The sequence below is a fragment of the Diabrotica virgifera genome, chromosome 8 (genome assembly GCF_917563875.1).
Source record: "Diabrotica virgifera virgifera chromosome 8, PGI_DIABVI_V3a".
NCBI classification, from domain to species: domain Eukaryota; kingdom Metazoa; phylum Arthropoda; class Insecta; order Coleoptera; family Chrysomelidae; genus Diabrotica; species Diabrotica virgifera.
In genome coordinates this window covers 138,713,019-138,738,767 of record NC_065450.1, presented here as the reverse complement: position 1 = coordinate 138,738,767, position 25,749 = coordinate 138,713,019, and the positions used below count along the sequence as shown (strand labels likewise).

Sequence of the window (25,749 nt, the reverse complement as noted above, 5' to 3'; positions counted from 1 at the left end):
TGGCTTGCTGGAATGTACCATTTGAATGGAGAGCGGCCTCTAAATGCAACTAGTTGCTTATCGACGGTAACATTTTCATCAGGGTTAAAAGTTCTTTTTACATTTTCTACCCATGTTTCATAAATTTCACGTATTGCCGCAAGTTTATCAAAATGTCTTCTCTAGTAGTTTTGTTATCAAAACGTATTACTTGCAAACTTTTTGTAAATATATCAAGCGACATGTTGATCTAAATATAGTACGACCCGTTTCTCCATTCCATAAACTTTTAGTTGATTCACCATGGGACTTATAAACTCGAGCTAAAAATAAAAGACCAATGTATACTTGGAAACCAACTTTATTCATGTCTTTCCAGTTGGTTCCAAATACATGCTGTCCGTCCATGTTGGTCATATTTATAATTTGGTTTGCAACATCGTCCAGCTATACTACAGTTTATTTTACAAGTTTTAGCTTGCAGAAACCTGTTTTTATTTACAGACGTATCCGGCTGACAAACACACAGGTACTGCTAATATAGAATACTGCCAACTAAACACACATAGACAGGTAATTTTTAACGGTTTAAATACGCGGGTCACATTGACCCGAACGTACCCTAGGTAACAATTTCATTTTTATCAAAAAAATCAGGAAGTTGAATGTTTATCTCATATGCAATTGAAAGACCTCATATTAGGTAATAAAGTCACGAAACACCAAATCGTTACGCCGCGTAATAATTTGTAAAATAAGAAATAAATTATTTTTTGGGTCAAATAGACCCGAACAGGACAGCAGGGTTAACCAACTTGGGTGTTAAAGTTGGTATATATGGTAGAGAACAATAAGAAATGGTAGGTAAACTTTCTAATTGCCTTTCCTGTTGGTCAATATTGTCTTCCTGAAGTTTATTTTACTTTTAATTTTACTTCAGGAAGACAATATTGACCAACAGGAAAGGCAATTAGAAAGTTTACCTACCATTTCTTATTGTTCTCTACCATATACACCAACTTTAACACCCAAGTTGGTTAAGTTATTTAGGCAAAATCCAAAAATTAAGATTGCCACTAGAAATATTAAAACTTTAAACAGTCTTTACACCAAAACGAAGACTCCACTACAAATTATGGAGAGTTCTAATCTTATTTACTCTATACCTTGTATCACTTGTGGTAAATGTTACGTTGGTCAAACCTCAAGGAATTTATCTCTTAGATTAACTTCACACAAAAGTGATATTAAGAGAAATGTCCCATCTTGTGCCTTGGCAGAACATGTGATTAATGATGATCATGTTTTCATGTTTCAAGAAACCACAATTTTAGAAAGGGAAATTAATTTACGCAAAAGAGAATTTAAAGAAATGGTTTGGATAAAAAAATCAAATTGCATTAATAAGAGATCTGACATTGATAAATTAAGTATCATTTATAATAACATTGTGTCTTATTAAAATTTGTTGAAATATTACTAATAATTCTACCTAAAATATATTTTTTTTTATTTCTTCTATCATAAATTACAACAAATTATGTCATTAATTTCTTTCCCAACCTATCGAATTATTATAGTAGTCCAACGACATTTTTTTGAGTGATGTCGAATTGACATACTATCAAAATTTTTACGTTTACATATTACTTTTAAGAAATTTTCATGTTTTTATATAAGTTGTATAATTATTAATTTTTAACCACGAGCAGTAAGTTAAGTTTTGTTTTGAGTTTTATCTAAATTTAAACATTTTTATTTGTAGATAGTCTTGATAAAGAAAATAAAATTTTCGAAAGCTCGACTAATAAGTTCAAAGTGTTTCACTGAATAGCCCAAATATTTATTGACTGCATTCCCCAATAAAAAAAAAAAAATTATTATATATATATATATATATATATATATATATATATATATATATATATATATATATATATATATATATATATATATATATATATATATATATATATATATTGTTATATTCCTATTTGATAGGAGAATTAAAATTTATAATTATAAGCAGAATTCAAATTAATATAAAAGATCTTCAATTTTCTCAGTCACGGGCATGTAAATTTAGAACAACCTGTATACAACAAATTATTATATTTAGTTTTTAAGAAAGTGATTCGAAGAAGTGTACGAAACTCGATAACAATGCGCCTAAGATAAACAAGTTGAGTGACGCGGACCATTATAGTGTTCGCGGAAGATTCGATCATTAGCCTACGCTAAATAAGACTCAGTGAAATAGATAATAGTTCATTAAGTTTTGTAAAAGGTAGAAAGTAAGTTTAAATTGGGAAATGATTATTTTTTCTTGAAATCCATTAAACATATTTAGAAAGATTAAAAGTTGGTATTGAGGAATACGGCGAATTAAAATTTGTGGTGGAATGTTGATTTTTGAATCTGGAAGGGATATTTAGAAAGTAGGGGAATGAATGAGGATGAGAGATCAGAATGTTTTGAGCGGTCGAGAGGTGAAGTCCAGGGTGGACGGTAGTGTACGAAGAGTGAAAACGCCGGTATAGTTCCGTGAGTGTTGAGTACCCATCGGCACGAGAGTTAGGCCGAGTCGAGAGAAAAGAATCTCCTTGAGCAAAGAGTGTCGCGGTGGCTGATTGAAGTGGTTCGAAAAAGGTAGAACACGGCATCACGAGAAAAGCAGGAACGAGAGCGATACGAGGTAGTTTTCAAAGGAGAACATTACTGGAGGCCAGGACGAGTTTTTCATCGCAACCAAGGGTAGGAGGAAACGGGTTTTGTGTGAGGACATTCGCAGTTCACCAGATAAAGGTCAGTCTCATTTGTCAGGACATGAATGTATGTTTTTTTTTGTATTAAATACCACATTAAAAATTGAAGAACAAAATCGCTAATATCAAAAGATTTTCATCAAACTTAAATCAATTTGTTGCTACTAAATCCTAATAGTTCATTATTAATAAAAATTCAAAATTGGAAACCAAAAGGAAATAAGATTCCCATGTTTAAATGTTTGTATTAAATAAATATAAGATCTAACAAATATTAAGCAGTAATTGCCATTTATATAAAATAAACAAAATTTTGATTTATGATTGTAATCCATATGTGTGTATTATTTTATATTTTTCCTATCCCGATTAGGAACCACTGAGAAATATTTAGAAGTCACGAAAGTAAGTAAGTAATTTTATAATTCGCCCTGAGATTGAAAACATATTGATATGTGATCTGGTTGATTAATTAGATTATCATTAATGCATTAATTAAATTAAATTACATATAAGAATATCATCACCTATAAATAAATAAGATCACAACAATATATATATATATATATATATATATATATATATATATATATATATATATATATATATATATATATATATATATATATATATATATATATATATATATATATATATATATATACCAATAAACAAACGATGAATTTTAAAGTAAAAGGACAATAATATTTATACTGATAAAAAAGGTCGTAGAAAAAGTATAGTATTCTACTCGCATGTAATGTCTATTACCCACTCTGATCAATTACGGCACTCGCTTTCGGCTCTTGTCGCAAACTTCATCATCATGAGTAATAGAGATCACTATAATATTATGCTCGTTGAATAATATATTATTAATGTTTTCTAGTTAAATCCTGAACATACTGTACCTGTGTTGGATGATGATGGTTTCGTGATTGTTGACAGCCATGCCATTAATACATATTTAGTAGCCAAATACGGAAAAGATGACTCTCTTTATCCAAAAGATATTAAAAAGAGGGCGATTGTCGATAACAGACTTCACTATGATTCAAGTACTTTGTTCGTTAGAGGACTTACAATTTATGTAAGTATGTAGATACAAATATTATCTTGCAATAAATATGTTATCTTACTATATTTTAGTCTTACGTTATTTTCACTTCTCTTTGTAATTTTAACCCGGGAACAGTCGCGCTCTTTTCTGTCACGTAATCGGTCGCGCGTTAGATTTTGTCTAACAATACGAATTTAGACGCGAATTTACAACAAATCTTTATGTTACAGTATTTTTATTTACTTGTAATGTTAATATTATTTCTAACAATTATTAAAGCCAATTTTTTCTCACCAAAGCCATAAATTGCAAACAAAGAAGAAGGAAAAAAAACCAACGCATTACTACACCCTCTCTCGAGGCACTTACGAGTGGAAAGTTATGTTGCAATTTTCATCAAGTTATCACGAAAAAGGATAAAATATTAGATTTTTCTAACGGGGCGACTGCTCGCGGGTTAAATGTGGTGAAATGTACATTTGTACATTTTTTAATTTTGATCGTTTCTAAATGTTTTTGGATATTAATCTGTTAATCTTTTTTATTCATTCACTTCATAACTAATAATATATTATGCAACGAGCATTTAATGATGGTCATTATGAAGCGAGTATGAGGGATACGAAACGAGCCGCCTAGCGGCGAGTTTCGTATAGAGTACGAGCTTCATAATAATAATTAAATGCAAGTTGTATACACGATGTTTTCTATGATCATTCACAACTTAAAATATATTCAAATTTATTAATTTTGTAACGCAAACAAATTTTGCAGTTTGTCAGTTTGTTGTTTGTTAACATATTGAGAACTGTCAATGCGTATGTATTTGACTCGCCATTGGTCACTGCGCCTATGCCACCTTCATCGCAAATGCCATAACGCGATTCTATTGGTTAAAAACCTGTATCGTAATGAAAATCTGTATCCTAATGAAGTTCATTATGATAAAGAGTGAAATCAAAGAATGTTAGCCCAGTCGTTAACATTTCAATCGACATGTTCTGGTTCAAACCTTAAACGTGCTACACAGTGTGCCCTCGTTAACAGTGGAGCACTAGTAGGCACTCTGGCTCTGATTCCAAATTCCCTTAATCTGTTTCTAACCAAATTGGCACTTATTTGAACATTACGGGTAGTGGAAAGATCATTTCGCAATTGTCTAGCTACAACATGATGTGTACACAAAGTCTGCAGATGTAAATAACGTTCACTTGCGAGGCTCGTGTACCTGAGAAATCCTGGAGCTGGTCTTTTTATGTACCCTCCACTTTCTTCATACCTTCTTAAAGCACTTGAAATGCTGGATTGGTGGATTCTCGTAATGCATCAGCAAGATACTGCTGTTATAGTCCATCTCCAATTAAAGTTCCAATTTGAGCTGCTTGTTCTGACGGTAAATTACTAATTTTTTGTCAGAACGCACCTCCTCATTGAAAAATCAAGCAGACATAATGCACAGATCAAATTATCGCAAATAAATGTCCAAAATAAATATTCTCTTTTATTAACGTTTTGTTTACTTTCGACAAAAACACGCTTTAGATAAACACGAGAAATAGACTAGTATTATGACATTCTCTATTAATACATTCAGTATTTTATGATGGATTTACCAACACAAGCGTTAAACTGTTTTTGGCTTCCGAAGGGATTCCTACCAAGACTGAATATCTATGCAAAATTCTTCTAGAATTTAACGAAGTCTATGGAATTGGTCCAGATGAGGTGGAAGCTGATCTTGCTGCTTTTAGGTCCTTTCTCACTACTGAAAGAATTATCCATTTACAAAAATCAAGGGAATGTCACCGAAATTACTATTCCGCTGTCTCTCCTAAACGAAATTTTTAAACATTACGACGTGTTCTGAGGGACTACAATCCTCAAATTATTTTAGTGATAACAAATTTAGCATGGTTCTGATTAATATTCGTTCTATAAGATACAAAACTGATTAATTGTTTTTGTTTCTAGAGGAATTAGGATTTCCCCTCGGTAGTTGCGGTTACAGAGCACTGGCTTGAAGTCAACAAGCCTTTTTTTGTAGAAAAAAACATCACAATTGCTAGTATGATCGTCCAAGCTCAGCTCATGGGGGCACCCTAATTCTTTCTACAAACAATGATTTTTCTTTGGTAACAAAATATAACTTTCTGTTAAGTGAAGCCTAATTTGGGTTTTCGTTAGTTTACAATAAGAATGTTAATCTTTATATTACTTGCATTTATAGATCACCTGACTCTTCAGTGGAACTATTTTTTCAGAACCAGCTAAATTTGTTAGATGACCTGACCCATAAAAGCAGAAAAATTTTATGCGGGGACTTCAACATTGATTATGCTGCTGCTTGTGCTATACAAATATCCTTGGTCAACATATTTGAATCGTATGGTCTTACAATGCACGTTGATTCTCTTACAAGGATTACAAAAACTTCATCTACCATAATTGATTATATTGTCTTAGACTTCTCACTACTTGATATCCGCTCGACAATTATTAATGCTGGACTATATGATCATGAAGCAATTTATACGAAGTTTATTATCTCCAGCAAACCCTCCTCGAAAACCCGACGTTTAGGCAGGATTTTTTCCACCCGGAACTTTCGTAAATTCCAAAATTTATGTATAACATCTGAATGGCAATTTCCTTCTGTGGACGTGGACTATAATTTCCGTGATTTTTTAGATAAGCTTGTCTGTATCTTCAATAAAGCATTTCCATTAATTAAAATTAACCCAAAAAAAATCGTAAACCCTGGACTGCCAAAGGTATCCGAATATCAGCTAGGAATATGCGTTCACAACCCTACATCAAGAAATTTACGACCAACGTCTCGGTCACTGAATATATTGCCAAGTACAGGGCAACCTATCTTAAACTTTTAAATCAGCTAAAAAAGTCTACTATTAAAACCGCCTGGGAAGCTCTAAAAGTGTTGCAAAAGAGACGTGGTCCATAATAAACGATCATCGAAATAAAACCCACACTTCTCAAACGTTCTCCCTTCCAGACCCTGAAAATCTAAATGGGTACTTTGTTAATGTGAGTAAAAATATTACATCAACTATTTTGCCACAACGAGATCCTATTTCCTATCTCCCTAGTTCAAGAAAGGTCTCGAATTCATTATTTATAAAACTAGTTGATAAATCTGAACTGATCCCAACAATCAATAGTATTAAAAGCAAATATTCCTGTAGTACTGATGGTCTATCGATAAAAAATTTTTCAAATCTTTCAGAAAATGTGTTTGAAGTCCTCATTTCACTAATTAATGATTCTTTTGAGAAGGGTAAATTTTCAGAGTGCCTAAAGACAGCCATCATTATTCCTCTTCATAAGGGTGGTAAAAGATCTAATACCTGGAGTTATAGACCTATTGCACTACTACCGGTACTTTCCAAAATTATTGAGGGATTCATAAAAGCCCGACTTATGTCCTTTCTCGTTGAAAACAACATTTTATCACAAAATGAGTTCGGCTTTTTAAATAATAAATGTACCACTGATGTCATGTTTTCTGTCTACATGACGTTTACCAAGCACTGAACAATAATCTTCACACTGCCACCGTTTTTTGTGACTACGCCAAAGCTTTTGATTGTGTAAATCGCGACATTTTGATAAAAACACTAAATTTCTACGGAATTCGAGGTATTTCTTTGAATTGGTTCCAATCTTACTTGGATGATAGGAATCAACTGGTTCGGGCAAATGATACAGACTCTAGTCTCAAAAACATTGTATGTGGGGTACCTCAAGGTTCAGTATTGAGTCCTCTACTTTTCCTTATCTTTATCAATGACATCACTAGTTTAAAAATCGATGCAAAAATCTTTCTTTTTGCTGATGATACCAGTATCACTTAGAGCAACTCAAATATTGCAACTCTTCATGCTACTGTAACTTCTGATCTACTTACAATAAAAACCTGGTCCGACTCTAATTTGCTCTCGTTTAACGTAGATAAAACAGTAGCATTATCTTATAAAGGAGCTCTTCAACCCTTACTTCTTAATAACAGCCAGATCAGTACCGTTGATTACGTAAAATTCCTTGGTATTTTTTAGACAGCAACCTTAAATGGTCCCTTCATATCGATGTGTTAAGGAAGAAATTATCTTCAGCTTGCTGTGCTATAAGATCTGTTTCGAAGGAACTCAATTTAGCATCTTCCAAAATAACATATTTTTTTTTGGTTCGAGTCGCATCTTCGATATGGTCTTCCTTTTTGGGTTTCTGGTACAGTTGCCCAATCCGATGTTATTTTAAAATTACAAAAAAGAGCAATACGATATCTGTTTGGCCTCAGAAAAATAACACATTGCAGAAGCTACTTAAAAAATCACAGGATTTTAACTCTTCCTTCTTTATATATTTTAGAAAGTGTTTGCCTAATTCGTAAACATCTACATGTCTTTCCAGCAAGACCGAATCATGACTATTTCACGAGAAATTCTACCCTTGACGTCTATTTACCGACCCCGTCCTCTGAATTAGTAAAAAAATCTATATTATATTTCGCAAAAAAACTATACAACCATCTCCCTCTACAACTTAAATCTGCAACATCTTTCTCAAAATTCCGTAAAATGACAAAAGCCTACCTATCTGAAAGACCATAAATATTATTCAGTAGAAGAATTTCTTAATCAATAACTAAGAAATTACAGTACCCTTTGTACAAGTAGTTTTTTTTACCTATATTTGGGTGTCATATGCAGCAGCCTAACTTTTAAACTTATCAGTTACTAAGGTTGACTATGCAATTTGCAATTTATTTAAATATTTAAATTTTGCAATTGATTGTTTCTGTTTACTTTATTATTATCACATTTTTTTATTTAATTGATGATTTATGTATCTATATATATATATATATATATATATATATATATATATATATATATATATATATATATATATATATATATATATATATATAATTGTTAATATGTAATGACTGTTGGAATTGTAATAAAAATTTTTTTGGGGAATGCAGTCAATAAATTTTTGGGCTATTCAGTGAAACACTTTGAACTTATTAGTCGAGATTTCGAAAATTTTCTTTTCTTTATCAAGACTATCTACAAATAAAAATGTTTAAATTTAGATAAAACTCAAAAACAGAACTTAACTTACTGCTCGTGGTTACAAATTAATAATTATACAACTTATATAAAAACATGAAAATTTCTTAAAAGTAATATGTAAACGTAAAAGTTTTGATAGTATGTCAATTCGACATCACTCAAAAAAATGTGGTTGGACTACTATAATAATTCGATGGGTTGGGAAAGAAATTAATGACATAATTTGTTGTAATTTATGATAGAAGAAATAAAAAATATATATATATTTTAGGTAGAATTATTAGTAATATTTCAACAAATTTTAATAAGACAAAATGTTATTATAAATGATACTTAATTTATCAATGTCAGATCTCTTATTAATGCAATTTGATTTTTTTACCCAAACCATTTCTTTAAATTCTCTTTTGCGTAAAGAAATGGTTTGGATAAAAAAATCAAATTGCATTAATAAGAGATCTGACATTGATAAATTAAGTATCATTTATAATAACATTTTGTCTTATTAAAATTTGTTGAAATATTACTAATAATTCTACCTAAAATATATATATTTTTTTATTTCTTTCATCATAAATTACAACAAATTATGTCATTAATTTCTTTCCCAACCCATCGAATTATTATAGTAGTCCAACGACATTTTTTTGAGTGATGTCGAATTGACATACTATCAAAACTTTTACGTTTACATATTACTTTTAAGAAATTTTCATGTTTTTATATAAGTAGTATAATTATTAATTTGTAACCACGAGCAGTAAGTTAAGTTCTGTTTTTGAGTTTTATCTAAATTTAAACATTTTTATTTGTAGATAGTCTTGATAAAGAAAATAAAATTTTCGAAAGCTCGACTAATAAGTTCAAAGTGTTTCACTGAATAGCCCAAAAATTTATTGACTGCATTCCCCAAAAAAAAAAAATTTATTATAAAATTTTTTATTATATATATATATATATATATATATATATATATATATATATATATATATATATATATATATATATATATTTATGCACATATATCAAAGTGAGGTCCTGACATTACGCGCACTTAGTGAGGACCGGTAGAAAACGTAGACATAATCGTTTCAACTCTTCATAGTGACCTTGACAAGTAAATAGCAATTAAAAAATGACGAGTATACACAAAAAAAATTACGTATGTGTGCCCCGTATGGTTCAAGTATATTGCCACCCAAGTGAGGCCATTATACGCAGCTATTAAAGTGAGACTGTATATACTTTTTCGTTATGCGCACAAAATGAGGACAACTTTACGTGTATATTTCCTTACAGCTCATCAAGTGAGGACCATACAGTGTTGTCGATAAATATGAGATTAATCGTTTCTACTGCCTTTTTCTGTATAACACAGTAAGAATTATTATTGTTTCGATGTTTCAGTCACTTGTAGTTATAAGAAGGATGTGGACTCTTTGTTCTTGCTCGTACTGTTTGTTAATTTTATAACATTTTAGTACATCAGCATTAAATCACGGTAGCCTTATCGGAGACTAGCGTTAATAAAGAAATAGTTTTATATTTTTTAATAATTTACGTTAAAGATGGATAGGAAAGCAAGAATTTTGAAAATAGCGTTAGTTGAGAACAATAATAATCAAAATGGAGGATACAGTGATAGTTCAGTTATGTGAAATTTATATTGAACTTAATATATAAATATAAAAGCCCGACTTTTGATCTAAGGGGAACACAGTTTTTACGGTACATACATATCTGTCATTTGTCAACCCCCTCCTTTCCATTTCCCCCACCCCTTATTTTTAAATAGGGAAGAGGGGCGTGTGCTAGCTCATTTGAAAGGATATTCAATTCTCTATCCAGTATTATTAACATTGACATAATTATCTATACAGAGTGTATTTTAGTATAGGTACTGTTGCCCCTGTCGATTTTCATTTTGAAATGACAATTTTCCAACCTTAGTTTTAGTATACAAGATGATTTACTTAATTTAATTAAACTTAATGTACCTTTTTTACTGACTTAATTTTACAGTTATTCCACTAGATGGCAAATACAGTGAATATGTGCATATGTTTTATTTCGAATAATCATTTTAAAATAGTTTTAGTTTTCTATTTTCTCTGAAAATTGTTGCAAGCTTCTTGTTCTTATACTTAAAATCATGTCACTACAAATTTATACGAGACTGCATATTAAGAGTATAGAAAGTATTATAATATATGACATACATGCTTTTTTCCATTTATTGAAGATATTTCACCTTATCCTGAAACAATGCAATGTGACCAAGTGTCCTCAACTAAAAAAATATATCCCACTATTTTGATATTAAATGTATAGTTTGTACTATAAACCGTATTGAAATAGATTGCAACATGTGTGTGTGTGTGGTTGGGATATTGACTGCGAAACCTAAGGCTTCATTCGCCTAATCATATTTACCTTTGATTCTTATAACAATAAATAAAATTGATTAACATTTTATATCAATATTATTAGTGTTTTTAAACAATATCAGTATGATCTATCAGTATGATAAAGTCAAGATAAACAATACTATAACAGAAAGCTTTGAGGTCAAACAAGGACTGCGACAGGGTGATCCATTGTCGTCTATAATGTTTAGCATATTACTAGAAAAGGTTATACAGGAAGCAAACATTAATAGAACAGGTCTGATCTACCACAAAAAACATCAGTGCTTGGCATTCGCAGACGATTTGGTAATCTTGGCTAGGAGCAAAATAGAACTTATAGAAACACTCATGAAACTCGAGGAGAGGGAAGCAACCAAAGGATTGTATATAAATGAAGCAAAAACAAAGTATATGGAATGGACAAATAAGCAATTCGTTCGGGGGCAATACATAACAATGACAACAGCGAAGGGAACACAGTATAAATTCGAAGAAGTTGAGAGACTTGAGTACTTAGGAACTGTCTTCACAAGAGATCCTAACTGTGAAGAAAAAATACAAAAAGAATTATGTCGGGCAACCGCGCTATATTTGCTTTTAATGGGTTGTTAAGAAGTAAACATATATCACGAAGAGCAAAACTAAGAACTTACAAGACCGTAATAAGGCCGATAGTAACGTATGCTTCTGAAACATGGGTCACAACAAAAAAACATCAAGAGTTGTTATTAGTTTGGGAGAGGAAAATACTGCGCAAAATCTTCGGTGGGAAAAACTTAAATGGACAATGGGTAAGAAGAACAAATAAGGAACTAACTGAGCTCTATCAAGATCCTAACATACTAGCAGTAATTAAGGTGCAAAGACTTAGATGGTTGGGCCATGTGCAGAGGATGATTCCATCTAGAATTCCCAGAATGGTACTATCTAATGCATTGGCAGGGAAAAGACGAAGAGGAAGACCGAGGTCACGATGGAGTAATGGAGTTAGAGAAGATATGAGAAGAATTAACTTAAGGAACTGGGAAACAAAAGCGACTGACAAAAGGGAGTGGAAAAGAATAGTACATCAAGCCATGGGCCTACTAGGCTCGTAGTGCTTACATATTATAATAGCAGTTTTCTAATATTATCCAGTTCCATATCCAGTTCCGAATCCAGTGGTTATATTTCTTCCGTATTGTTTAGTTTCGCTTCCCGTGATTGTATTTTTTTTCTTGTTTTTTTTTTAAATATTTATTTATTATTTTATTACTATATTTTTTTATTGTGCTCATAATAGATTGCAACATTGTCTACAGACATGAATGCAGTAAAAATAAATAAAAAAATCGGAGATCCACACCCCGGATTTGAAATCGAAACCTCTGCTTTACGAATCCGAGATCCGAGGTCTACCCACTAGGTCACTAGGCTATCGTTCTTAGACAATATTTTTTCCTGAAACGGGGAACTTTTAAAGCCGGGTCTAGACTATGTAACAAAACATGCTAATAACAAAGTTGTACAACAAATTTGTTGTACAACTTTGTTATGTAACTTGTTATAATATAGCATGAGTATCCAGACTATATAACAAAAAACAAAACAACAACTTGCGCATAAATTTTGCAGCATTTTAGATGGATAGCTGGTAGGTTAGGTAGTATATAAAATTGCGTCATATAAGTATGGAGTATCTCTTCATAGCAACAGCAGCTTGTGTAATATTGTGGAGGCGACACCGGCGTGTTAAATTAATATTTTGGATGTGTCATGTGTAGGTAGTGGTACAGCTCTTTTAGCTGATCTGGAAAGAGATAACATAGACCCATCGACAGGAGACATTAAATGTGATGGCAGTTTTAAAAACTTCTTAAGAATAGAAAGTTCTGATTTTGAATTTCTTATAAATGAAATCGGCCATAAAATAGGCAGGAAAGACATTTCGAGATGCAATTCCAGTAAGAGAAAGATTAACAGTTATATTATTAGCAAAGTATATTTTTTAACCTTTTTACTCATTGTTTCAGAGAGGAAGTATAACATTTCTGTAAAATTTAATTCCTCAGTATTATCGTCTTCACCTGTTCATGATTGAGTGTCACTGTCTGTTTGAATTGGTGTAGCTGGAGAAGTAGCGGATGTAGGTGTAGTAGACGGAATAGAAAGGCTCAGATATATTGTATGATTGAGTGCCTGTTTGAGTAGCTGATGAAGCAGTCTGCATCTGTGTAGCGAATGAAGTGAATGTTACAGGTTTTATGTCTGAACACTCTGCTCTGTAGAGAATAGTATTTATGTCAAATTTAGAGTTGATTTGCACCGATTTGCTGTTAAGGTTCCGCGTACTGCTTTTCTTTTGTTGGCTTGAGTTATAGGCGTACGTGCATTAGTTTTAACTACAGTTTCTGTATCTATTTTCACTTCTATTTCAGTCTATTCATCGTGTTTTTTAAATCAATAAATGTAGCTCATCCCATAGCAGTCCCATAATACTCGTTACTTACGAAATAGCTCAATTAAATGAGTAGTCAGTTCTTTCGACAATTTCATCGCGTAAATAACCCTACGTGAACAGAGCAAAGAAAAATCTAGCACAATCACTCCAGAATGAACAAGGCGATATGACTCCAACGGTTGCTGCTCGCGTAGGTACTATGCCAGAGAAATGTTTCAATAACATGTTTTTAGGTGTAGATCAGTCGCGGTGCGGTTTTATAACTTTCTTTGATGTTTACCGACATCTGTTGGATAACATAAAACATGCTATATAACCAGAAAAATGTTATACAACACTGTGTTTTAAAACTTGTTTATTTAAAATTTTGTAACAAGTTACAAAACTTTGTTATTTAACATGTTTTGTTACATAGTCTGGACCCGGCTTAACGGTAACTTCTTATAGGTAATACACTACAATTTCTGAATATTTTTTCTGAAATCTATCGAATGGTACCAAACACGACCCCCACGGAGGTGGGGGGGGGGGGGTTACTTTAAAATCTTAAATAGGAACTCCTTTTTTTATTTCAGATTTGGATTCTTTGCGTAAAAATAAGCAACTTTTATTCGAAACGTTTTTTCTAATTACGGATAGGTGGCGCTATAATCGGAGAAAACGGGTGTTGGAAATGGAAAATTAAATTAAAATATGGAAAGTCCCCACTAAAATGGAAAATTTTACTTAACTTTTTTGGTTTTAGAACCTAATAATCACAACCCAATAGGTCCTCAAAGCGCTCGAGTGACTGCACATTTAGCATACTTTGCTCCCCTACTATATATGTATTATAAATAATATGCGAAGTAATTATTAACCCAAACAACCATAATTCAACTTTTATTTACTAATAAAGAACTGGACGAAAGTGTCACATCAGCTTTTATGAAACACATGAATATTTCCATAAAAAGGTAAGTGATCTGCTTGAAATCGATATTCCCAAAATCATCTAAAAATTGTTTATACTTGAGTACTTTGAGACTTGTATGAAATGTGAATACCGAAATACGATTAGGAATCTCCATTATGTAATTTTTAAATAATACATAATTCTTAGGAAATGAAAGGTATTATACAAACGTGTTAAAAAATACTACCTACTGAAATTTTTTGATGGCAATAAATGATGAATTGGTTTATCGAATTTATTTTTAAGGTGATACAGTAGCGATCAACAGGTAGCCAAAACGCGTTCCAAGATTGAGGCTGTAATTTTGAATATTTTTTCGAGATATTTGGCACACGTATTTGTAATATAATAAAGAATGGCGGTACAGAGCCCAATTTGAAAAATATATTAATATGTGGAAATTACTCTGTAAATAAATACAATATTAAAAAAACGAGTCTGTACCGCCATTAAGAAGAACAAAAAAATACACTTTCTTCAAATAAACTTTTTTATCAGATGCCTAGATTTTGTGTCATTTTGGAACTACTAATGAAATAAAAAATTTTAGTAGTTCCAAAATGACACAAAATCTAGGCATCGGATAAAAAAGTTTATTTGAAGAAAATGTATTTTTTTGTTCTTCTTAGTGGCGGTACAGGCTCGTTTTTTTAATATTGTATTTAATTACAGAGTAATTTCCACATATTAATATATTTTTTAAATTGGGCTCTGTACCGCCATTCTTTATTATATTACGAATAGGTGTGCCACATATCTCGAAAAAATATTCAAAATTACAGCCGCAATCTTGGAACGCGTTTTCGCTACCTGTTGATCGCTACTGTTTCCTCTTAAGTGAAATATCTCATTTGTATATTTTTTTAAACTCGATAGATCCTAGGGACATGTCGGTAGATCGGTAGGATCATCACTTTTGGGAGTTTTGGGAATATCCCAATTGACAACGCAATATACACCGACGCCGTCTACAACGAGCGACGAATCAGAGATGCCAGATTGGGGTACTTTCGCCCATTTTTAGGGTAATTTGAAAGCACATGGGAAAATTTTTATAGGTTGAATTGGTTGGGGAATTTTTCGGGAGGAAAATTGAGCAAACTGAATTGCAATATAAATGTATGTAACATATAACATTATATTAACATTATAACCTATCGAGTATTTGCTTCTGATTAAAAAAACCGAAAATGGTTTTTGGAACAACCGCTTTTTTTGACCAGTTATAACCGTCAGGTTAAACCGTAAGTAAAAAACCGGTATAACCGAAAACCGGTTTTTTGTTCAACAACCGCCATCCCTACCTTGGTTGTTACAAATACAGTTCGCTGGAATAAGTTTTACCCCCCTTATTAACTTATTTATTTTTAGCACATAAGAAAAACGCTCGGATAGGTCGATTTTTAAAATAATCATAGTATATTATAGCGTCAATGTTTCGAACTTTACGCGATCCCTCTTCTTCAGGTGACAGGCACAACTTTTATTTTTTTAAATAGGAAAGTAAGTACATCATGTGACACCTCATTTAAAGGCTTTTTTCTACAACCGTGTTAAAAATGCAATTTTTAGAACTCCATACGTGCGTTAAAAATGCTACTTTAAGGCAGGGCCGGTTTTAGGGTTCTGAGCGCCCCTGGCAAAATAAAATTTGGCGCCCCTTCATATAAGAATATACCAATTTACTGCAAATATAAAAAAATAGGAAAAAATCAAAATTTTACCATAAAGAACTATGTAAAAATATATTTATTTAAAAAATAGTAGGATAGTTATTACTTATAACTTATCCAACATAGGGCATAGCATAGCGAGCACATTTTAAGTTCAAGCGACGAAGAAGCGAGGTAAAAGATAAATGCACATTATCAACAACCAGTAAAAAATGTGTATAAATAACTATTTAGATGGAAAATAAGCCACAATTAAATTGAAAAAAATAATTTTATTATCGTTTCGACGCCCAAATCGGGTGGCGTTGTCAAAATATAAAATACTACTAAATTAAACAAAAATGTTCTGGCTTAGTAAAAAATTCGTCTAATAATTTATTTAATCTGACTCATTTATATCATTTAGTGTGTATAAATCTTCTACAAGACCAAAAAACATGTTGATTGTGCGCAAGATATAGCTGCATCCCCAGTAACTAAATTGAGGGAGTGGCATCCACTTAGCATAAAATAGCATGCGGATATTCTTTGCAAACGCGAGCTTGTACATCTTTATTTTTTCTCTTCCTTTTAGAGCCGTTGTGATATCCTTGGCCTTACAATCATCTATGCAAATTCAAATAAAATCATTCATTTTTTTTTTTATTATCTCATGAGCTTTTTATTATCTCTATGACTCGATACCTATAGAACCAAGCTATGGTTTTAGGTATCGAGTTACTAGGACAAACAATATGCTGCATACTAAAATTAAACCCGGTACTGTGGGATAAGAACATCAGTATAAAAACAAAAAGAAGAATATAATATAACACCATGACAAAAAGTATTCTGAATAATGGGTGTGAAAATTGAATAAAAAATAAGAAAACCAAATGCAAAATAAGAGCAACAGAGATCGAATACCTAAGTAGAAGCTGTAGAAGGGATAGAATAAATAACATAGAGATTAAGAAAATAATGGTAATGAATTCAAGGGATAATAGACAACATAGGACAAAAGAGATTAACCTGGTACGGATATGGCAGAAGAGCAGACCAAAATCGTTGATAAACAGAATAACAGATTGGAGCCCGATAGGAAGAAGGAAGAGAGACAGACCCCGAAAATCTTTTAGAGATAAAATGGACGAAGCAATATTAGAAAAGAAACCTGCAGGACTGGAAAAACAGAAAGAACTGAAAATAACCGTCAAGTGAAATAATACAGGAAAAACTATGAAAATCCAGGGTGGTCAAGAAAAAACAGGATGTTTCTAAATAAATGCGACAAACTTTAACAGTTAATTCTATATGAAAAAATAATGACAGTTTGCTCTATAAGCGTATGTCAGCAAATACTTCGTTTCCGAGATATGGGGTGTTGACATTTTTCTTACAAACTGACGATTTCTTTATTGTTCTAAAACCGGTTCAGATATGCAAATGAAATTTGATGTGTTTTAAGAGGTAATTATTGCGCATTTTTTGACATAAAATTAATAATTTTATATCTACTGTTGAAATGGTGTGAATTTTTTTAAACAAAAACATAGTATGCCACTGAGATATTTCAAATAACAAATCATTTTGGAATTACTCGTTCAATTTATGATATATACAAAAATCTATTATTCCTTTTTTTCATACGTCGTTCGTGCCGTTTTTATGCAAAAAGTGAAACATCTTAACGCGTACAAAGTATTCGAAATAAATTTCTATATATTCATATTATGAAAAAGAACTTGTCAATTCTAATTCATACAGATATACCTGGTTTGTTTTTTTTTATTTCAAATTACACACCCACGGACACACGACAATGTTGATAAAGCAAAGTTTACAGAACAGGAAGACAAAACTATTTAACCATTGAGGCTATAATGACAAGCAGCAGTATAATAATATCACTGACTATTCATAAATTTGTTGATACTTCGTAAATCTGATCTTCGTGTATTTTAAGTATGTATGTATAACATTGTAATACCATAAAAGTGATAGGTATTACCTGACAAATGACCTTTAAAAGCCATAACAATTTTTAGGTTGCATTATTTTTATTAGAGAATTTTTGTGAGCTAGAAATAGTTTTCTTATTGTTACAATTATTTAATATTAATTGTCTTAGGAGTAATATTAGCCCAAAGATAATCTATAAAGTCCAAAAAAATAGTGAATGTAAAAAATATTATATTTTTTTTTGTTTAGCTAATGCCTCGGCAACTAATGGCCATTGGCATGGTAGGTACGGTAATTTTGAACAGTTAGGTACCTAGTTTCATGTGTAAGTAGTGTGTGTGTTGAGTAAGTGGCTTGTTACTTTGCAATGTCGACGTCATTGTCTTTGCAAAGAGACGCTAATTGTATCCGAACGTCTGCGGTCCCTCCGGTGAGAACCGATCCCACGAGGACAGAAACTATTCATTTATTAATTTATAATAAATGAAAAATTTCCGACCCTGGTGAGATTCGAACCCCTAACCTTTCGGATTTTTTCGATCCAAAGGCAGGCGCTCTTACCACTGAGCCACGGAGGGGGGCAAATATTATATTTATATATCAGCGTCTCTCAAAATTTGGCGCCCCCAAATTCTGGCGCCCCGGGCGGTCGCCCGGCTCGCCCGCCCCTTTATCCGGCGCTGCTTTAAGGCACTAGTGCTTTAAAATTTTTATGGCACTGCAATTCGTATTGATCGTATAGACAATTTTGATGTAATATCAAAAAAATATAAAAATGGAATGTCAGTCAAGTTCAAGTAAAAGTTTTTGTAGATATTGTCCTGTAATTACGTTTGTAGAAAAAATATTGCATGATATGCGTGTTAAAAAGTGCATTTTTAAGGCACTTATGTGAATTGCAGAACTCGCTGTCGCTCATTCTGCAAACTATCACATGCGTGCCTTAAACGTGTACTTTTAACACTTATATCATAAATAACTATTGAAATACTGATTACAAAAATTTATAGTATTTTAAGCCTTTCTGAGAGCATATGCGCAAAAATTTCGCTCGAATTAGGTATTTTTAAATGCGTTCATTTTTTTTCGAATACTGAGAAAACCTTAAGTATTTTTAAAACATTTAAACGCAGAAAGAAATATTACTGTATTATCCATGGTCGAAAGTCCTTGAGAACTTCTATAATATTTATTTTAATAAGTCACTGGAGTGAAAAAAAATAGTCTGATTTTTAATTTTAAATATATATTACAAAAGAAACTTTGTGTTCATTATAAGGGACTTTCTGCCCTCGGGAATAATGTAGTCTTCTATTTTGCGTTTAAATTTTTTAAAAATACCTATTAGTTATCTCAGGGTTCGAAAAAAATAAATGCGTTTAAAAAGAACTCGACCGAAATTTTGCGCCTACGCTCTCAAAAAGGATTAAAGTATTAAACATTTTTGTACTGTTTGAATTTATGCGACGATTGACGATCCACTGTTTTAAAGATTGGTTGAACAGATGTTGCCAGTTGTATGGTCCTCACTATGTGTATCGTAAGTTATTCAACAGGGCATAGAATATACATGGTTAGAAAATATACGCCAAAGTCAGCGCCTCTATGCGGAAAATCTCTGAACTAAAAATTGATGTGGACCATACAAAGTGAGGTCCCACTTTTTTTTGTAAAAAAACAGTGTTTGCTATCAGTACATGTCTACGAAAAAGTCTTACATTGATTGACTAAGTGAGGTCCGTATACTGGACCTCACTTTGTACAGGACCTCACTTCAACCGCAGTTCCTTTTGATATGTGGCTCACTTCATACGCTGGGAGTAAATATATATATATATATATATATATATATATATATATATATATATATATATATATATATATATATATATATACATCGCTATTAGGCATGAACGCCCTTCGGTAGGGATCTATGGAGAAGTATCAACAAGCCGCAAGCTCTTATCCCTTGCCGTACCGCTCCTCCATAGGCCGATTAGACACCAATTTATTTCAGACCAAGTCGTAGATTCTATTGAATTTTATACTACCGACTACCGACGTTGGCCTTTTATTAATTTCAAATGACCTGGATGAGTCTCGAACCGTCGATCGTAAATCCCCTAAACTTGTCGATCGACTGCGCCTCTGCCAACTGAGCCGTCGCGTCGTGACCTACTATTTATGTAATTTTAGTAAATAATTGTATTGTTATTGTTTTGTTTTCGTGACTTTTCATAAAATTGTACCATTTTTCATGACAATAAAGCATATTTCTAATTCTAATTCTAATTCTGCTAAAAATTAAAAATTGGTTTTAAACTTTTTTTGTTGTTCAATAATTATACCGAACCTTGTTTTCTTAACAACGTTATTCCGATAAGGATAACAGTTTAGACTTGACTATGATATTAGTTTTTAATTATGTCATATTTTATTATTATTTCTGTTTTAGAAAGGTTTTCTCTTCGAAGGTGAGAAAGAGATTGCCCCTAAATTACTAATAGCGCTCGAAGAAGCATACAGTATAACAGAAAAATTTCTGGAAAATAGTAACTTTATCGCTGGTGACCATCTAACAATAGCTGATTTCTCTTTTATTACTTCCATTACTGGATGGAATATGTTTTTCAACTTAAAGGAAGAAAAATATCCCAAAATAGTTGCTTGGATGAAGAGAATGCAAGCTCTGCCTTACTACAATGAAGCAAATCAAGTTGGTCAAGACCACTTTTATAAAATTGTTAAAGACAAACTTCCAAAGTAGAGTACATCTGGTTTGCTGCTGATCACTGTATTTTTTCTTCAAATTTTTATTTTTAGATACATTATTTTAAATCTGGTTTATGATTTTACAAAAAAAACGCACCTGTATCTGACGGTTCCATGACATATCGTATCACATTGATTTGTTACTGGAGGTGGTTATCATAAAATATACGAATATTTATATCTTTAATTAGTATTATTAATATTTTAGAATATAAAGTACAAAATCAATTCACCTCCGTTTATCTAATCTCAGGGCTTTAGTTGTGGGTTTAGCAGAGGGTGGTCTTGGATAATTCAAATATTAAAACAACCTGGGAGTTCTTTTCTTTGCAAACATTTATTTAAACATAGAATAGGGGAAATTGCAACCAAAATATGTGAAAAATGTATATACTAATTGGACTATTAAATATAAAATATTGTTAAGACTTAAAAAGACCCTAATTTATCACATACATATATACACCATTAATACCTTGAAATATAGAAAATATAGTAAATATAAAATACAGCCTGATGAGTAAAGTGTACGTATGTTGTACAAGAATCTGATATGTACAGTAAACATACTATATTAATATTGTTATTAATTAATACCCTGAAATAAATACTTTGTGTCTACCTTTGAAATGAAATCTGTACAGTAAATATACCCTGTATTCACTCTGTTAATAATTAATACCTTCATATTCATATTCTGGTACAATAAAGGTACAGGATGGAAGACTACATTGCTTTGATAGTTCTTAAATTAGATGTATAAAAAGTAGTAGGTATATATATGATTTAGGATATACCTATATAGTATGTATATGTTACAGTTCAAGTTGATTATCCAGTTGGAGTTGACTCCAACTAGTTGGAGTCGACTCTAACGGCTGGTTTCAGTAAAAGTTGATTATAAATATAAAATGAAGATTTATATTCAACATTTACTAGTAAAAGTAGACTTCAACTAGGAAAAGTATACTCTTCCCAATGCCATTTAGTAAAAGTTGATTCTGATTCACACAAACAGCCGATTCTAGAAATTAAATTAATGTTACTGAATATGTTCAAATTAGTCTAGGCTGTATCGTCGTCCCCGTTAGTGAAATTACCGATTCGAATTTTTTGCACAAACTTACTCAAAAAGAGGTCCTTATAACAAATCTACTGGGTACCAGGCAGTACCTTGATCGATATATTGTTTAAACAATTTTTTTTAGACAAATTCACAAAAATAATTTTTTCACTTCGAACAATTTTTCTTTAGATCATTTGAGTTATTCTGAGCAAAAAAAGGTATTTTGTGATTTTTCTCTAAAATTGATTGTTGTCGAGTTATACGCGATTTAAAATTTGAAAATGCAAAAATAGCCATTTTCAAGGCTTAATAACTCAGTTAAAAATTATATTAGTCCCCGAAAGTGACGAGAAAGTCACCGAAAGTCACGAGAAAGTCCGAAAGTCACCAAATAAAATTTTAACGACCCCCCTACAAGATACTGAAGAAATTTTTGACAACAATGAGCGCTAGGAGCGTATTGACGCAGCTATCAATGTGAGTGCGAGTGAGATGCACCACTGCACCATTTTGACATTTAAAAATTCAAACTTCTGTCAAACCACAAAAACACTTTTTTTGTAATTTATTGCTCACATGTCATCACCATGGCAAGGCGAAAGTTCTTCTTGTGGTGCTTTCTCCTTTAGTGGAGGTTAGCGACTACACTGGCAAATCTGTCTCTGTCCAATGCGGCTCTAAACAAATATGTTGAATCAAGGCCGGTCCAGTCTCTGATATTTCTAAGCCATGAAATCTGGCGCCTACCGGGACCCCGTTTTCCTTCAATCTTACCCTGGATGATCAGTTGCGTGAGGCGGTACTTTTCGTTTCTCATTATGTGTCCCAGGCAGCTAACTTTTCTGACTTTAATGATTTTTAGCAGTTCCCTACCTGTACCTATTCTCCTCAGAACATATTCGTTGGTGGTGTGGGTTGTCCAAGGTATTTTCAAGTCACTTCTATAAAGCCAGAGTTCAAAGGCGTCCAACTTGTTCATCAGTATTGTGTTGTGTCCAGGCCTCCGTTCCATACAAAAGTATTGGCCACACATAGCAATGCAGAAAACGACATCTAAGGCTGATATTAATGCTACTGTTACAAAATAAGCTTTTCATTTTGATAAACCCCTGTCGGGCTACCTGTATTTTCGCTCTTGACTTCTTGTTTATAATCAAGTTGATTGTTGAACCAGCAAGCAAGATATTTGTACTGGCTTACGTATTCAAGCTGTTGGTGTTTCACATATTTATTGGAAGAGGTAAATTTTTGTTCCTTGATATTTTTATAACTTTGGTTTTCGCAGTATTGATCTTCATCCCCATTTTTTCACAACTCTCAGTATCCCTATCCAACAGTATCTGCAGACTATGGTCCGAATCAGTCATTAATACTGTGTCATCTGCATAGCGGATGTTATTTACTCTCTGACCGTTTATCCTGATTCCTTCTGAAGAGTGCGATAAAGAGTTCGCAAATATTACCTAAGAGTAGACGTTAAAAGTATGGGTGATAGCACACAACCCTGTCTAACACCTCGTTGTATTTCAATTGGCCTTGACGTATTACCATTGGTCTTTACGATTGCTGCCTGATTCAATTAAATAGCCTCTATAATTTTAGAATCTCTTTTGTCGACTCCGATGTTGTTCAATCTTTCTATCAAGGTCTTGTGCGTCACCCTATCGAACGCTTTTTCAAAATCTATGAAACAGATAACAAGGTGTGCTTGCTGATCTATGTATCTTTGTGCCAGAGTTTGAAGACAGAATATTGCTTCTCGTGTCCCCATACCTTTCCTGAAGCCAAATTGTTCTTGACCGGTGACCTCATCACATTTTTATAATACAGTAGAATCTCGGTTATCCGCCATAAACAGGCCGACGGAAGGGCGAATAAGCAAAAATGGCGGATAATAGGGAGCGTTAAATGAAACACAAGTTGAGCCCTTGATGATTTCCAGTCTCCGATAGGAGTGGCACAAGAAGAAGAAGAAGAAGAAGAGAATCAGTTTAATTTTGACTGACATTGGACATTGTAGATAGAATGATTTAGGATGAACGAAAAAAACTAACGATTTTCATCTGCCTTGCTGATGTATCTCGTTTCGTTGCTGCCAATACTCGCCCTCTTGTAGCATCATAATATCGACAGCTCTTTCTTCTTGTTGCTCGAAATGCTCGGCTTATTTTATCTCATCTTAAAAAATTTTTACTCATTCTTTAATATTTTCAAAGTGATATAAATTTGAAAAAAAAAAATATTACTTAAATGGAGCGGCGGATAAAACGGAACGGCGGATAAATGAAGGGCGGATAACCGAGACTCTACTGTATATTATGTTCTGTATGATACGCAAGAAAAGCTTTAGAATGTTATTTAATAGACTTATAAGGCGGAAGACCTGGCATAATTTGGCATTCTTCTTTTTAGGTAGTAGTATGAAGACTGATTCAAGCCATATTTTAGGGATAGTCCCTGTATTGTAAACATTATTAAATAGTCCAAGAAGAAGGTCTAAGTTTTCTCGTTGATTAACTTCAACAGCTCAGCTGGTTTTTCATCTTTTCCTACAGATTTGTTGTTTTTTAGTTGACGTAGAGCATATTCCAGTTCGGACTTCAGTATTGGAAGACCTTCGTCGTTTTCGGTATTTAATGTAGGAGGTTCTCTGATGTGATAGAAGAGTTCCTTTATATAGTCTTCCCACATGTTTATTTGTTCTTCAGGGCTTGAAATCAGTTTGCCTTCTGCGTTGATTAGATTATTTAGTCCTTGTGAATATGTCGTGCCTGTGAATTCCTGAGTTTCTTATACAGATGGAAGTCATCATGTTTTTATATAAGTTTTCGATTTCTTCACATTGTTCTGTTATCCATTTTTCTTTTGCAATTTTAATTTTTTGTTTAATGGTTCTATTTAATGCTTTGTACATTGCTTTGTGCTGTTTGAATTTTCTTCTTTTATCCATTAAATCCAATATTTCCTCTGTCATCCATCTTTGCTGCTTCCGTGGTCGCTGTTTTGTGAGCATTTCAGTTGCCGTTGCAAGGGCGAGTCTGATTTCCTCCCGAAGGCGAAAGTTAAGGATGTTTAATTATATGAAAGTGTGCTAAAAAACAGTGCGAAAAATTAAAAGCCGTTTAAAATACATTGTTACTTCAGACACACTTTAAGCCCTTCATGTACTGCTATCTATTTACAATTTTCACACAATAAAACCTTTACTTACATAATATGAGATAAAGTAGATAAAAATTATTTTTGTGAATTTAACAAAAATTGGTTAAACAATTTTTCGACCGCGATACCGCGTGACACCCTGTGTATTTGTCATAAGGATTGTTATACGGATGTATTTCTTTGAGTAAGTTTGTGGAAAAAATCCAATCAGAATAATTAACCTAACGGGGACGACGTTACAGACTCTACTAATAAGTAGTTAAAACGGTCAAACAAAGAAACGCACACTCATCAAAAATGCACTTGAGATTCTCGTATAATCAACATTTACTGAATTGGTCCAGGAAGAGTCAACTCCAACTAGTACAAGTTGATTTAAATTTTTAAAATCAACTTTTACTGCTCGTTTCAGTTGGAGTTGACTCCAACTAG

General features: G+C 32.5%; 1 protein-coding gene across 2 annotated transcripts in view; it reads left to right on the top strand.

The window, feature by feature from the left end:
- Positions 1–21,276, top strand: part of LOC126889371 (glutathione S-transferase 1-like) — a 134,413-nt gene extending 113,137 nt beyond the window's left edge. For both annotated transcript variants that reach the window (XM_050657625.1, XM_050657624.1), the window contains exons 2-3: positions 3,634–3,834; positions 20,773–21,276. In XM_050657625.1, the coding sequence (XP_050513582.1) occupies positions 3,634–3,834; positions 20,773–21,084 (513 nt within the window). In that variant the 3' untranslated portion in view covers positions 21,085–21,276. The remainder of the gene's footprint in view (positions 1–3,633; positions 3,835–20,772) is intronic.
- Positions 21,277–25,749: the final 4,473 nt, after the last annotated feature.